General features: G+C 57.4%; 1 protein-coding gene across 4 annotated transcripts in view; it reads left to right on the plus strand.

The window, feature by feature from the left end:
* The window catches only part of NCKAP5L (NCK associated protein 5 like), a 33,807-nt gene that overhangs the window by 19,511 nt on the left and 1,182 nt on the right, over positions 1–13,114 (plus strand). For 2 of the 4 annotated variants that reach the window (XM_045554970.1, XM_045554971.1), the window contains exons 2-12: positions 306–367; positions 2,392–2,550; positions 3,200–3,268; positions 3,385–3,423; positions 4,087–4,206; positions 6,997–7,110; positions 8,104–10,721; positions 11,620–11,782; positions 12,095–12,176; positions 12,478–12,786; positions 12,865–13,007. In XM_045554970.1, the coding sequence (XP_045410926.1) occupies positions 2,428–2,550; positions 3,200–3,268; positions 3,385–3,423; positions 4,087–4,206; positions 6,997–7,110; positions 8,104–10,721; positions 11,620–11,782; positions 12,095–12,176; positions 12,478–12,786; positions 12,865–13,007 (3,780 nt within the window). In that variant the 5' untranslated portion in view covers positions 306–367; positions 2,392–2,427. The remainder of the gene's footprint in view (positions 1–305; positions 368–2,391; positions 2,551–3,199; positions 3,269–3,384; positions 3,424–4,086; positions 4,207–6,996; positions 7,111–8,103; positions 10,722–11,619; positions 11,783–12,094; positions 12,177–12,477; positions 12,787–12,864; positions 13,008–13,114) is intronic. The other 2 variants (XM_045554972.1, XM_045554969.1) reach the window with 1 other exon arrangement.

Genomic DNA, 13,114 nt, shown 5'->3' on the forward strand with positions numbered 1-13,114 from the left:
ATCTGCTATACGAGTCGTTCCTGGCTGAGAGCTGGGGACCTTTGCACTGGCTTTTTCCTCTACCCTAAATGCTTTTCGCGCTCCAGGATTTCATCTGCACTTCACTCAGGTCTCTGCTTTATTGTCATCTCCTGGTGCCTTATCACAACCCAGCATTGTATATTGTCAGCCTCACCAGTAGAGTGGAAGCTTCATAAAGGCAGGGCTCTCTCTGGCTTGTTCTGTCCTAGTGCCTGGCACGTGACAGGAGGCTGATAAATGCTTACAGAATGCATGGCTGACATCATCTCCCTGTTTCTCCACAGGCAAGGTGACCGTTCTGGCTGCTAGAGTGAGCGTGCCTACCTGGGTGAGGTGGCAGAGACAGGTGAGGGCCGCTGGGGCCTGTGCATGCTGCGGGTGGGAGAGGCACCCCTGGTCCCCACTGTGGAGGACAAAGGAGCCAGCGCTCAGATGCCAGGGTGGTGAGCTGCTGAGGGCCCCTCTTTCCTGTGGTCCAAAAGCTCTACACCTCTTTCGTGGGGGCTCCAGTAGGACAAGGAAGAGGCAATGGAATAGTCAGTGGTAGACTGGGGGCTTCCACCCTTTTACAATAAGAAAGGTTCCCAATGGAAACCTCTGCAATATTTGTGCAGAAGAAGAAAACAAGCACTTTCCTCTAGCAGAGAAATTGGAGCTCAAATGGCAGATGAAGACCAGTCAGTTAAAGCTAGTAACAATGGCAACATTTGGTGGGGTGGGAGGATCACATGGTGGCAGGTCCAAGCTCTGGCTCTGCCATGTGTAGTCATTGCAGTAGTCTGTGTAGTCATCAGTTTGTCTCCAATGTGCCAGGTATCCCACCAGGAGGTGTGTGAGTTTGAATAGGGAAGTGAATGCAATGTCCTTGCCCTCCCAGAGTGGGCCACCTAGTGGGAGAGACCAGTAGAGAAACTTGCAGGAACAGCACCTAACCCAGGCTTGGTGTGGGAGCCCTGAAGAATGACTAGGAAGGAGTTAGCCAAGTGGAAGGGAGGGAGTGACGTCCAGAGACCCCAGGAGAGGGACCAGCATGCACAAAGAGGCAGGTCCTGCAGGGCCTAGCTCCTCCAGGACAGTGGGTGCCTAGTGCTGCTGGAGCCAGAAGGGAGAGCCTTGGAGGCATGTAGGGTGCCTCCCACTGTGTCCAAGAGGAGGCTGAGGCCCAGGGAGAGGGGCTTCACCCTGGGGTGACCCGGCAAGTGAGCACTGTAGCCTGGACTGGAACTCAGGGCCCTGGGCCCAGCTCTGTCCTCTGCACATGTCCAAGTCATGTTGACAACACCTTTGTAAGCTGGTCTCAGGATGCTTTCCCTAGGTGGTCACATTTGATCCTCACAATGATCCTATAAGGAAGGAAGAATCCTCCTGCCCATTACTCAGAATTAGGAAACTGGAGATCAGTTGGTTGACTAAGTTAATGAATGAACTAAGCAAGTTATCTTGTGTTCACCCACCTCATACTAGGCAGAGCCAGATTGAGCCTTTTGGCTACAAAGCCAGGGTTTTATCCATTGTCTCCACTACCTAAAGTGTCCCTGCCCCAAGCAGGAGACCACTGATCATCAGGACAAAATCCTAGTTGTCTGTCTTATTAAATTAGTTTAAATTATTATTATTTGCCAGGCACGGTGGCCTATAGTCCCAGCACTCCAGGAGGCTGAGGTGGGAGGATCGCTTGAGCTCAGGAGTTTGAGACCAGCCTGAGCAACAGCGAGACCCCATCTCTACTAAAAATAGAAAAAATTAACCAGGCATGGTGGTGCATGCCTGTAGTCCCAGCTATTTGGGAGGCTGAAGCAGTAGGATTGCTTGAGCTCGGGAGTTTGAGGTTGCAGCGAACTAGGCTGATGCCACAGCACTCCAGCCTAGCAACAGAGTGAGACTCTGTCTCTAAATGAATGAATGAGTGAATGAATACATAATACTGTTACTGTTATGAATAATAAATCTTGTGTTTTAAGTAGTTTTTTAAACTTCAAATTTCTTTTGCAGACTTAATCCTTGTTTGCAAACACTCAGTGAGATTAGGTGATGTTGGTGTTGCTTATAAATGGGGAGACTGAGGCACAAGGAGGCTGAATGACTCACCAGTTTGAGGCTAATCCCAGCAGAGAAATCAGGTTTCCCAGCTCCCTGCTCTGTGTGTGTATGATAGGGCGTGTGGGAGTACAGGGTTTCTAAAACAATGGTCTCTGTTTGTAAGATGGGAAGAGTATCCATGTGTCTACCCCATGACCAGGAGACTCACTCCCAGCCTGATCCTGAGTTGTTACACTGTCGTGTAGGTCACACTGATCTAAACTCCATGAATACTGAAGAGTTTCATCTTTGTCCTCCTCTTCCGCTCACCTCTCCCATGCCCTGGAGTAGCCTGCCAGGGCTTCTCTCACTTGTTCCCAGGGTGTGATGTCGGAGGCCATGGACCAGCCGGCCGGGGGTCCTGGAAACCCGAGGCCAGGAGAGGGTGGTGATGGCAGCGTGGAGCCGGGCACCTGTCAGGAGCTTCTGCACCGACTGCGGGAATTGGAGGTGCGGCACAGGGCAGGGCAGGGGCGGCAGGGCTGCCCCTCCCTCTCAGCTTAGTACGTGTCTTTTGGGCGAGGGTGGACCTTCCTCTCGACCCGTTTCACCAGGCTGGAGGAGAGCTGGACCTTTCTTTCGCAGAGCTCCTCTGAGAAGCCCCTTTCTTGCTCTTAGCTCTCCAGCCCAGGTGGCAGCTCCGGGACAGGAAGCATGCAGGGTGTGCTGTCCTAACTCCCAAAGACCTCCCTTCTTTATCTCTCTTCTCCCCAACTTTCATCCCCTGCCAGCTCTGAGGAAAAAGGAGTGGTCACAAGCCATAGGAGGAATGGGTTGGATGACCCTGGCTCAAGAGTTGAGGGACAAGAATGCAGATCCTCAAATCAGGCCCCTGGCCACAACCTTAAGATCCTGCTCATACCCCCAGTCTCCTCTGCCCAGGTCCCAGCTCAGGTCTCCTGGCCACTGTTTCTTCAGCCCACTCAGCTCTTCCCTCTTGCTGCCCTTGGTTCTGTGTCGGCCTTGTCCTGCGAGAACCTGATCGTAGCCTAGAGCGGGAGCTAGCAGACTCCTTGGGGCCTCCCCTAGAAGGAATGTGCCCTGGGGCAAGAAAAGTCCCCAAAGCCTCCTTTTTGCCTCTTCTCCCTCACTCCTGCAGGCGGAGAACTCAGCACTTGCCCAGGCCAATGAAAACCAGCGGGAGACATACGAGCGCTGTCTGGATGAGGTCTGTGGGGCCTGCAGTGGGACTGGCACTGGGGCAGGGAATGGAGACATGGCTTGTCTGCTCCAGGCAGAAGGTGGGTCAGCTGACAACATTGCCTTGGGGCTTTCTGTCCCCAGGTTGCCAACCACGTGGTGCAGGCACTGCTGAACCAGAAGGTGAGTAGTGGCAGGAGACGTTCTCCCCTCTAAGCCCAGACACCCTGGGTACAGTGGGAGACGCCCTTCCTGGGACCCCGAGCCTGCTCAGCTAAGCCTTTACTAGGGGCAGGTCCATACTGCTTTACCTGGAGGCAGGTGTGACACTAGGTAAGGCCAAATCTCCGAGCTGTGGTAACTGATTTGGGCTCAAATCCTTCCCTTACCCTGGCCCCGGCTGGCTTCTGTGGTGGCCCTTACAGCAGTTGATGATGTGAGCATAAGTGGTTTCTAAATATTTACTCATGCACTATGGATAACTTCTCCACATATGGGCCACTTTGACCCCAAGGTCTTCCTTTGTCTTATATAGGCCCTTCTTTGATGTGTGGTTTCTAAGAGGCAGGGGTCGGCTCCAGCAACAGGAAAGGTGACAAAGAGAATGGGATTTCCCTGTCACCATGGGTGGTAAACTTTAGAGAATTTAGCATCCCAGAAGATGCTAGAGCTACAAACATTGGCAGGTTCTGATCCCTCTTAGAATGAGGCTGCAGGAGGAAAGCCTGCCCAGCAGGTGTCCTGGGGCCTCCAGGCAGGATCTGTGCAGCTGCTCCGATGAAGAGGACTGTGTTCATACCACTCTCCCCCTCCCCTTCTCTTCCTCTGCCTGGTCCCCGATGGCAGGACCTGCGAGAGGAGTGCATCAAGCTGAAGAAGAGGGTGTTTGACCTGGAACGGCAGAACCAGATGCTGAGTGCCCTGTTTCAGCAAAAACTCCAGCTCACGACAGGCTCACTCCCTCAGGTGGGCACATGGGCTTCTCCCTGTCACAGCCCTGCCTCCACCTTCAGCATCACCGTCCCTTCTCACATCCAGCTAGAGAAGCAGGCCGTCAGCCAGCCCCCTCTGTTCTGGGGGCTGTGGCCATCAGGGAAGGCCTGCCTGGCCTGATGGGTTTGCACCTTAGATGGGGTGAAAACTACCCAAGTCCCCTCAAGCTTGGCAGTCCCCCACCGCCCAGGTACTCCGCTCCCAGCTGGATGGCTTCCCTTCTTGTTGACAGAGAAGGTTTTCACTTTCTCCTGCCCTGCATAAGGAGATGGGTGGAGGCTGCAAACACAATTCTTTCAAGCTTCCAAGAGGCCTGTTTGGCCACTGATATGGCCCTTTCTTGGCCAGGGGCAGGGGTGGGGCTGAGTGTCACAGAGAGGTCAGGAAAGGCACTTGAGTCCTGATAACTGTGTGAGGGATGGTTGCATATACTGACACACTGCGTGTTCACAGACATTGGTTTCTGCTACCAGCCCTGACACCTGCCTTCCCCAGGAGAAGCAGGAGGCTATTGGGAATGAGTCCTGGGCTGAATGAAGATGTCACCTGAGGTTATTCTGTCAGGAACCCCCACAGAGGGGGTGAGACACGGGGTGGAAGGTCAGGAGAAGCTCCAGGTGCCTGAGGTGGGCGGTGGGTTGTTTCTGAGGTCACCAGCCCCTTCCCCTCACTTTGACAAGAAGAAAAGTACTCTCTGTGTGTCTGTCTGTCTTTCTGATGCAAACCAGGCAGCTGTGGGTCCCAGGCCTGAGCAGGGAGCCCCTCCACTCACTAGGAAGCCTGACCCTTTGCAGAGGAAGCCCCTTGGCACCATGGCCCTTCTGGAGCCCCCTTCTCACCAGGCAGGTGCAGAGCAGAGACTGACTCAGCAGTGGTGACTCTGCTGTTCTCCCTGCCCTACATATGTCCCTGCCACAGGGCTCACCCTGGAATCCCCAGAGGCTAACCACACCAGCCACGCCCAACCACCCGCACCCCAGATACTCGCCAGTGATTGCTGATAACAGAGGGGTGGAGCATCCTCAATCATTTATTTTTTACCTAAATGAACTCTGGGACCTTTGGGGCTTTTAGGCAATAGATTTATCTTCCCCAGAGGTAACATGCTGTAATGGAAAGAGCGTGATCCTTGGCCTCAGATGAACTTGGGTTGGATCCCTAACTTAGCTGCTTCTTAATTGTATGGCCTTGGGCAGATTGTTTGACTTTACAAACTACAGTTTTTCCCTTATAAATGGGCATAAAAATACCCATATTGCATGGTGTTGTGAGAATTAAATGAGATACTATGTAGTGCTTGGCCCATAGTAGATAGTCAGTAAGTGGCAGTTATTTATCATTAATGTGATTCCCAGGTTGTGCTTTGCTAGGATGAAAGCTCCTTTGCACAAATGTAAATTAAGTTCTTATTGTGAGCAGGGCCTTTGTCAACATGTATGGAATTGGACTGAATCACAACGCTCCATCTAAGGGCTGTGGCCTGTGCAAGACAAACATGACCTTGGAAGGCTGGGACGTCTGGGAGCTGATGCAGCTACAAAGAGTGTCCAAGAGTCCAGGGGGCAGCGGGGAGAGGCCTTCAGAGAAGGGCTGAGAAAGGTTCCTTTAAGGAGATGACATTGGACCTAGGCCTTGACGAATGGAAGATTTAAAAAGAGTGGCACAGGGTCTGGGGAGAAGGGATTCCCTGTGGAAAGAGCAGAAGAAGCAAAGATCCATGGGCAGGGAGGCCTAGGGAGCAGCAAGCTGTTCAGCTTGGATGAAGCAGAGGACGTGTGAAGGGACAGTGAGTGAGAGCTGGAGACGGCGTCAAGGGAAGAACCAGTGTCCTGGGAGGAGTTGGCAGGCCAGGCCCGGAATGCCTGCAGGGGAGTTCACACTTGTTTCCATGGGCAAGGGGCAGGCATAGGAGGGTTTTGAGCACAGAGATGCTTTAGAAAAGAAAAAGATGCTTTAGGCTGCCTTGTACATGGAAGATTGAAAGGCCACCAAAGTAGGTCAAGGAGACTGTCAAGGAGACTGATTAGATTGCTGAGGGCATCTAGGCCAGGGGAGGGAAGATCCGGGCTGAAGGAGCCAGCTGCAGCTGGTCAGAGGGGAGGCTGAGAGATGCTGCAAAGATGGGGTTTAAAGGCTGCAGAGAACGAGGGAGAGGGAAAAGTTAAATCTGACTCATATGTAGTGGAGATGCCTGGGAGAAGGAAATTACATTCTGAGGGACTGAGAGAAGTGCCCATGATTAAATCCTGCTTTTGCAATCCTCAGAGGAGATGTTTCATATGAGACTAGGTAGGGGAAGACAGAAATGATAACTCCCTGCCATCTCTTTCCTAAGAACATCTAAGACCATTAGTCTCAGCCATCCCTGCGGTCCTTGGATGACAGGTAGTCAGAGGTGGAAGGGACCTTTGCAGTGGCCATCTTTGTAATAGGGGAGGAAGCCCCACAGAAAAGTAGAGCAGACCTGGAGCTGGCATGGGCGCCCTGGGTTAGACCTGCCACTGCCTTCTGGGCCCGGGGCATTCTCTCCAAAGCCTTCTGACTAGTCCCACTCCCTGCCACCTGGGCTTGCACCATCTTCAAATCTACCTGTGCTGTGTTTTGAGGCTTCTCTTACCAGTGGGTGGGGACAGCAGCAGGAGCTGCACCTTGGCCAAGAGACACCCTGAAGGAGAACACTTGGCTGGGAAGGCCTGGCTTCCTGAGGGTGCAAGGACCCAGAGCCAGGTAGCTACTTTGCTAATTCTGCCTCTCTCTCCTCAGATCCCACTCACCCCGCTCCAGCCGCCATCAGAGCCACCTGCCTCCCCCTCCATGAGCTCCACTGAGGGACCAGCTGCCTCGCTGCCTCTGGGGCACTGTGTCGGGCAGAGAGAGGTAGGAGAGCTGGGCACAGTGATCTGTGGCCTTGCCAGCTAGAGGCTGGTCAGTCAGCACTGCCAGCTACTGCTGTTTCCTAACAGGCCCCTGGGGAAGGGCTGTTTCCCGGTGCACACACTCTTGTCCAGGCTGGAAGTGTGAGCCCCCAGCTGTCAGCCTCATGCTAAGAAAAACAGATCCCCACCCCCACCCACTGGCCCTGTGAGCAAATGCATTAGTAATGCAGGGAGAGTCATAGTTAACACTTACTGAGCTCTTGCTCCATGTCAGGCACTGTGTAGAACACCTTGGATCTCGTTTGTCTTATTTTATAAAGTTAAACGTAATTACCATCCCATTTTACAGATGACACAATGAAGTAGCTTACAGGTCAAATAACTTGCAGAGGGTCGTATAGCTAGGTAGAACCTACACAGTCTGACCCCAGAGTCTATGTAGTTAACCACTGTCCCAGACTGAAGTACACCCAAGAAGGGGCTGGGCAACAGCAGGGAAGGGTTTGCATGGAGTCGCCCCCAATCCCCTCTCCTGCTGGGGATCAGGTCAGCAGGGCCAGCTGTCTGTCCTGAAAAGGCCTGGGCTTGCCCACAGTGACTGACTTAGGACTTGGCCACATCACACCCTCTCCTTGAGTGTTCTCTCTGGAGCCTGAGAAATAGACAGGCCTCCCTCTACTGGGACAAGCCTAGAGGTGAGAGTTGTAGGCGGTCAGCCCTGCTGATCCAAAGAGCTGTGGGGAGTGGGGGGCTGGGATAGCCAAGAAGGAGGTGTGGGGTGCTCACCCAACCACAAGTGTGCCAGGAAGAAGAGTTGGGGTAACCAGGGCTTAGCAACCCTTGAGGAAGCTGAGCTGTCATATCCCAGTTGCAGTGAATTCCTTTTGGGGACACAGGCCAGCTGTGTTCCTGGCATACCCAGTTACCCCAGCCTAGGCCTAGAACAGGATCCCAGCTGCACATGGCTTCCTCCTCATGCCGTCTCTCCCCCAAGGTGTGTTGGGAGCAGCAACTGAGGCCAGGAGGCCCAGGTCCCCCGGCCGCCCCACCCCCAGCGCTGGATGCCCTGTCCCCGTTCCTTCGGAAGAAAGCCCAGATTCTGGAGGTGCTGAGAGCCCTGGAAGAGACTGACCCCCTGCTTCTGTGCTCACCTGCCACCCCCTGGCGGCCTCCAGGCCAAGGTCCTGGCTCCCCAGAGCCCATCAACGGCGAGCTGTGTGGCCCGCCCCAGCCTGAGCCCTCACCCTGGGCCCCCTACCTGCTGCTGGGCCCCAGTAGCCTGGGAGGCCTGCTGCACTGGGAGCGCCTCTTGGGGGGCCCGGGAGGGGAAGAGGGTACTGGGCAGCCTTGGGGCCCTAGCAGGGTACCCCCCCAGGCCCAGGGCACCAGCTCTGCCGCACAGTGTATCCCAGGCAGTAGCTCCTCCTCCTCTTCTGATGAAGCAGGTGACCCTAATGAGGCACCCAGCCCTGACACCCTGCTTGGTGCCCTGGCCCGCAAACAGTTGAACCTGGGCCAGCTCCTTGAGGACACAGAGTCTTACCTACAGGCCTTCCTGGCTGGGGCTGCGGGCCCACTCAGTGGGGACCACCTGGGTCCCAGGCAGCCATCCTCCCCAGACCAGGGGCCCCCACAGCTGTCCAAGTCCAAAGGCCTCCCCAAGTCAGCTTGGGGTGGGGGTACCCCAGAGGCCCAGAGGCCAGGCTTTGGTGCTACCTCAGAGGGCCAGGGGCCCCTCCCCTTCCTCAGCATGTTCATGGGTACAGGGGATGCCCCTCTGGGCTCCCGGCCTGGCCACCCGCACTCCTCATCTCAGGTGAAAAGCAAGCTCCAAATTGGCCCCCCTTCTCCTGGGGAAGCCCAGGGACCTCTTCTGCCCTCTCCAGCCAGAGGTCTCAAGTTCCTAAAGCTGCCTCCCGCCTCAGAGAAGGTCCCCAGCCCAGGAGGCCCCCAGCTCAGTCCCCAGCTGCCCCGGAACTCCCGAATCCCCTGTCGGAACAGCAGCTCAGACGGCAGCCCCTCCCCACTGCTGGCCCGCAGGGGTCTGGGTGGAGGAGAGCTGTCCCCAGAGGGGGCACAGGGCCTGCCCAGCAGCCCTTCACCCTGCTCCGCAACCCCGGACTCTGCACAGCTCAAACCTCCCCCACCAGCCTTGTCTGCCACGCTGTCCCCAGGACCAGTGGCATCTCCCTGCTATGAGAACATCCTGGACCTTTCCCAGAGCACCTTTAGGGGCCCTTCCCCAGAGCCACCTCCATCCCCACTGCAGGTGCCCACCTACCCACAGCTGACTCTGGAGGTACCACAGGCCCCTGAGGCCCTCAGAAGCCCTGGAGTCTCCCCCAGCCCCTGCCTCCCAGAGTCCTACTCCTACCCCCAGGAGAAGAGTTTGGACAAGGCGGGCTCGGAATCTCCCCATCCTGGCCGCAGGACCCCAGGCAACTCATCCAAGAAGCCCGGCCAGGGCTCGGGGCGGCGACCTGGGGATCCTGGCAACACACCTCTACGGGACAGACTGGCAGCCCTGGGGAAGCTGAAGACAGGCCCTGAGGGGCCCCTGGGCCCAGAGAAGAACGGAGTGCCAGCCAAGCCTGGCTCCGAGAAGGCCCGGGCACCTGGGAGGTCAGGGGAGAATGCTGGAGACATGGTGCCCCCCAGGCCCCCTGAGCAGCCAGAAACTAAGGGGGCTCTGCGGGGGGCAGTGGCCTTAGGCACAAACAGCCTGAAGCAGCAGGAACCCGGACTTGGGGGGGATCCTGGGGCCCGAGTCTACTCCTCCCACTCCATGGGGGCCCGGGTGGACCTGGAGCCTGTCTCACCAAGGAGCTGCCTCACCAAAGTAGAGCTGGCCAAGAGCCGGCTGGCAGGGGCCCTGTGTCCCCAGGTACCCCGCACCCCTGCCAAAGTGCCAACCTCAGCCCCCAGCCTGGGCAAGCACAATAAGAGCCCTCACAGCAGCCCTACAAAGCTACCATCCAAGTCACCCACCAAGGTGGTGCCCCGACCTGGGGCCCCCCCAGTCACCAAGGAGCCCTCTAAGCCTGACAAGGGGAAGGGCCCACCATGGGCAGACTGTGGTGGCACCACTGCCCAGCCCACGCCCCCAGTACCTGGCCCTGCTGACCCAAGCCACGGTTCCGAGGGGCTGGCCCCACACTCAGCCATCGAGGAGAAGGTGATGAAGGGCATTGAGGAGAATGTGCTGCGGCTTCAGGGCCAGGAACGGGCCCCAGGCACCGAGGCCAAGCACCGCAATGCCAGCAGCATCGCCAGCTGGTTTGGCCTTAAGAAGAGCAAGCTGCCAGCGCTGAACCGCCGCACGGAGGCCACCAAGAGCAAGGAAGGGGCCGGTGGGGGCTCCCCACTGCGGAGGGAGGTCAAGATGGAAGCCCGGAAGCTAGAGGCTGAAAGCCTGAACATCTCCAAGCTGATGGCCAAGGCGGAAGACCTGCGCCGGGCGCTGGAGGAGGAGAAGGCCTACCTGAGCAGCAGGGCCCGGCCACGGCCCGGGGGCCCAGCCTCAGGGCCTAGCACGGGGCTGGGGCAGGTGCAGGGCCAGCTAGCTGGCGTGTACCAGGGTGCAGACACCTTCATGCAACAGCTGCTCAACAGGTGAGGGCCTGGGAGCAGCCGGCAGGTACTTGGTGGGCTGGGAGCACCTTTCCCTCTGTGGGCACACCAGGGTCTGGAGCTGCGCCCACCTTTCCTGGGAGCTTGGGCTCCTCAGAGGTCAAAAGGGGTAGGATGCCACCGAAGTGTCTTGGTTAGTAAACTGACCTGTAGGAAGGATCCGGGGCTTGAATCAGAAGTCAGGGTTTACATCTCAGCTCCTCCCCTTGCTAGTTGTCTGACCCAGTCTCACTCGAGAAGAGTTAATAGTCCACAACTTCCTGGGTCATCTCCATGTCAGATGAGGTAGCCGTAGTTGAGGGAATGCTAGATCCGAGCTATGGGTCCATGAAGGTCTCAGGAAAAGGACAAGGAGGGTCCCCTTCCCATCTTGCCCTTTGGCACCTGCCACAGCAGGAGCTGTGGTTTAGCAAAGGGACCCATCTTTCTTGGGGCTGCTCTGTCTGGGCCAGAAAAGGTAGCGCAAGTCCACAGGAATTGAGCCTCAGATAGGGTGTGTGGTTTGGACAATAAGCATGCTCAGAAGTTCAGCTGGTGCAGGCAGGGTGTGTTATGCGTGGACCAGGATATGACGGGGTCTGCTGATCTACCTGTAAACACCAGTGAGCAGTTCCCTAGACTTGACACTGAGTACTCTGGGGACGTTCTCCTACCTACCTTCTCCCTGCCCCTCCTGTTCCTCTGGGATTTCCCCTAGGGTCCTTGCCTGTTGCCAGTGTCAGGAGGGGTTGGTGGGAACAATCAGCAGCAGTACATCCCCTTCCCCAGGGCAGGGTGGCAGTGAGTGTGTCCCTAGGCCCAGCACCACTGGAGGGTGCAGGACTGGAATGTGCGGGTGGGCCGGGGCCTGCCTCACCTCCATATGCACCGTTACCCCTAGGGTGGATGGCAAGGAGCTGCCGCCCAAGAGCTGGCGGGAGCCCAAGCCCGAGTATGGGGATTTCCAGCCAGTGTCCTCTGACCCCAAGAGCCCCTGGACAGCCTGTGGGCCCAGAAATGGCCTGGTGGGCCCTCTTCAGGGCTGCGGAAAACCTCCCGGAAAGGTAAGTTCTTGGGACAGAGATTGGGATAGAGGTACCTGGCTCTCTGGCCCTGCCAGGTCTCTTACCCCCCAGGGGGCTCCCCTTCCCTGGGGCCTAGAAGCTGTTGGATCCATTCATGGTCTCCAAGGGGGGACTAGGGAGGGGAGAAGGGCTTCGGTCTGTGGGGGCTCTCAGACCCATACTGCAGGGGCTGCAGTGCTCCTAGCTCCGCACTCCCGTACTCATATCCCTACTCCCCCGACTCCCCAGAGGCAGGGGAGGGGGTTGGGGTAGGATGGGATTGGACTCTGAGGTCTGCTGTACCCCACACAGCCGAGCATCGAGCCAGGGAGGCGGGAAGAGATGCCCTCAGAGGACAGCCTGGCCGAGCCAGTGCCCACCTCCCACTTTACAGGTCAGCAGGGCCAGGGGCTGAGGACGGGGTCTGCCTCTCACCCCCTGCCCATCCCACTCCTCCTGTCACTACAGCAGATGCCAGGCTCTGAGTGCCATCTTGGTGCCAAGGGCACTGCAGCTGCAGAGGAACAAATCCCCTGCTGCCTGCTCCGCCCCCCCAAGCCCAGGTGGTTAGTGGAATGGGCCTGTTGGGCCAGGAGCGCCCTGAGTAGGGGTACAGCCTGGTCGGCGGGAAACTGCAGGAGGAGGGCAGAGGGGCTGAACCCAGCCTCACCCTTGACTTGCCCTCCCCTCCCCAGCCTGTGGCTCCTTGACTCGAACCTTGGACAGTGGCATTGGGACCTTCCCACCCCCAGACCATGGCAGCAATGGGACCCCCAGCAAGAATCTTCCCAAAACCAAACCACCACGGCTAGAACCCCCGCCTGGGGTGCCCCCAGCTCGGCCCCCACCCCTTACCAAAGTCCCCCGCCGTGCGCACACGCTGGAGCGGGAGGTGCCGGGCATAGAGGAGCTGCTGGTGAGCGGCCGGCACCCCAGCATGCCGGCCTTCCCTGCGCTGCTCACCGCCACGCCGGGCCACCGGGGCCATCAGACCTGTCCTGATGGTGAGTGTCCAGGTGGGAGGGTGGGACTGTCCCCGGGACCTAGACAGCTCCACCCACTTTCCTCTTGTTCCTGCACAGATGCCTGTGAAGATCCAGGCCCTACCCCTCCTGTCCAGCTGGCCAAGAACTGGACCTTCCCCAACACAAGGGCAGCTGGCAGCTCCTCGGACCCTTTCCTATGCCCACCCCGACAATTGGAGGGGCTGCCCAGGACCCCCATGGTGAGAATTGCAAAGGGGGAAAGGGAACAGGACTCGGGGACAGGAGGGAGTGGCCCGGGGAGACCAGTTTCTCCAGTAAGGCACAGCTTGTGTCTTGCACAGCCTTG

This window comes from Lemur catta, chromosome 6, assembly GCF_020740605.2.
Source record: "Lemur catta isolate mLemCat1 chromosome 6, mLemCat1.pri, whole genome shotgun sequence".
In the NCBI taxonomy this organism is placed as follows: domain Eukaryota; kingdom Metazoa; phylum Chordata; class Mammalia; order Primates; family Lemuridae; genus Lemur; species Lemur catta.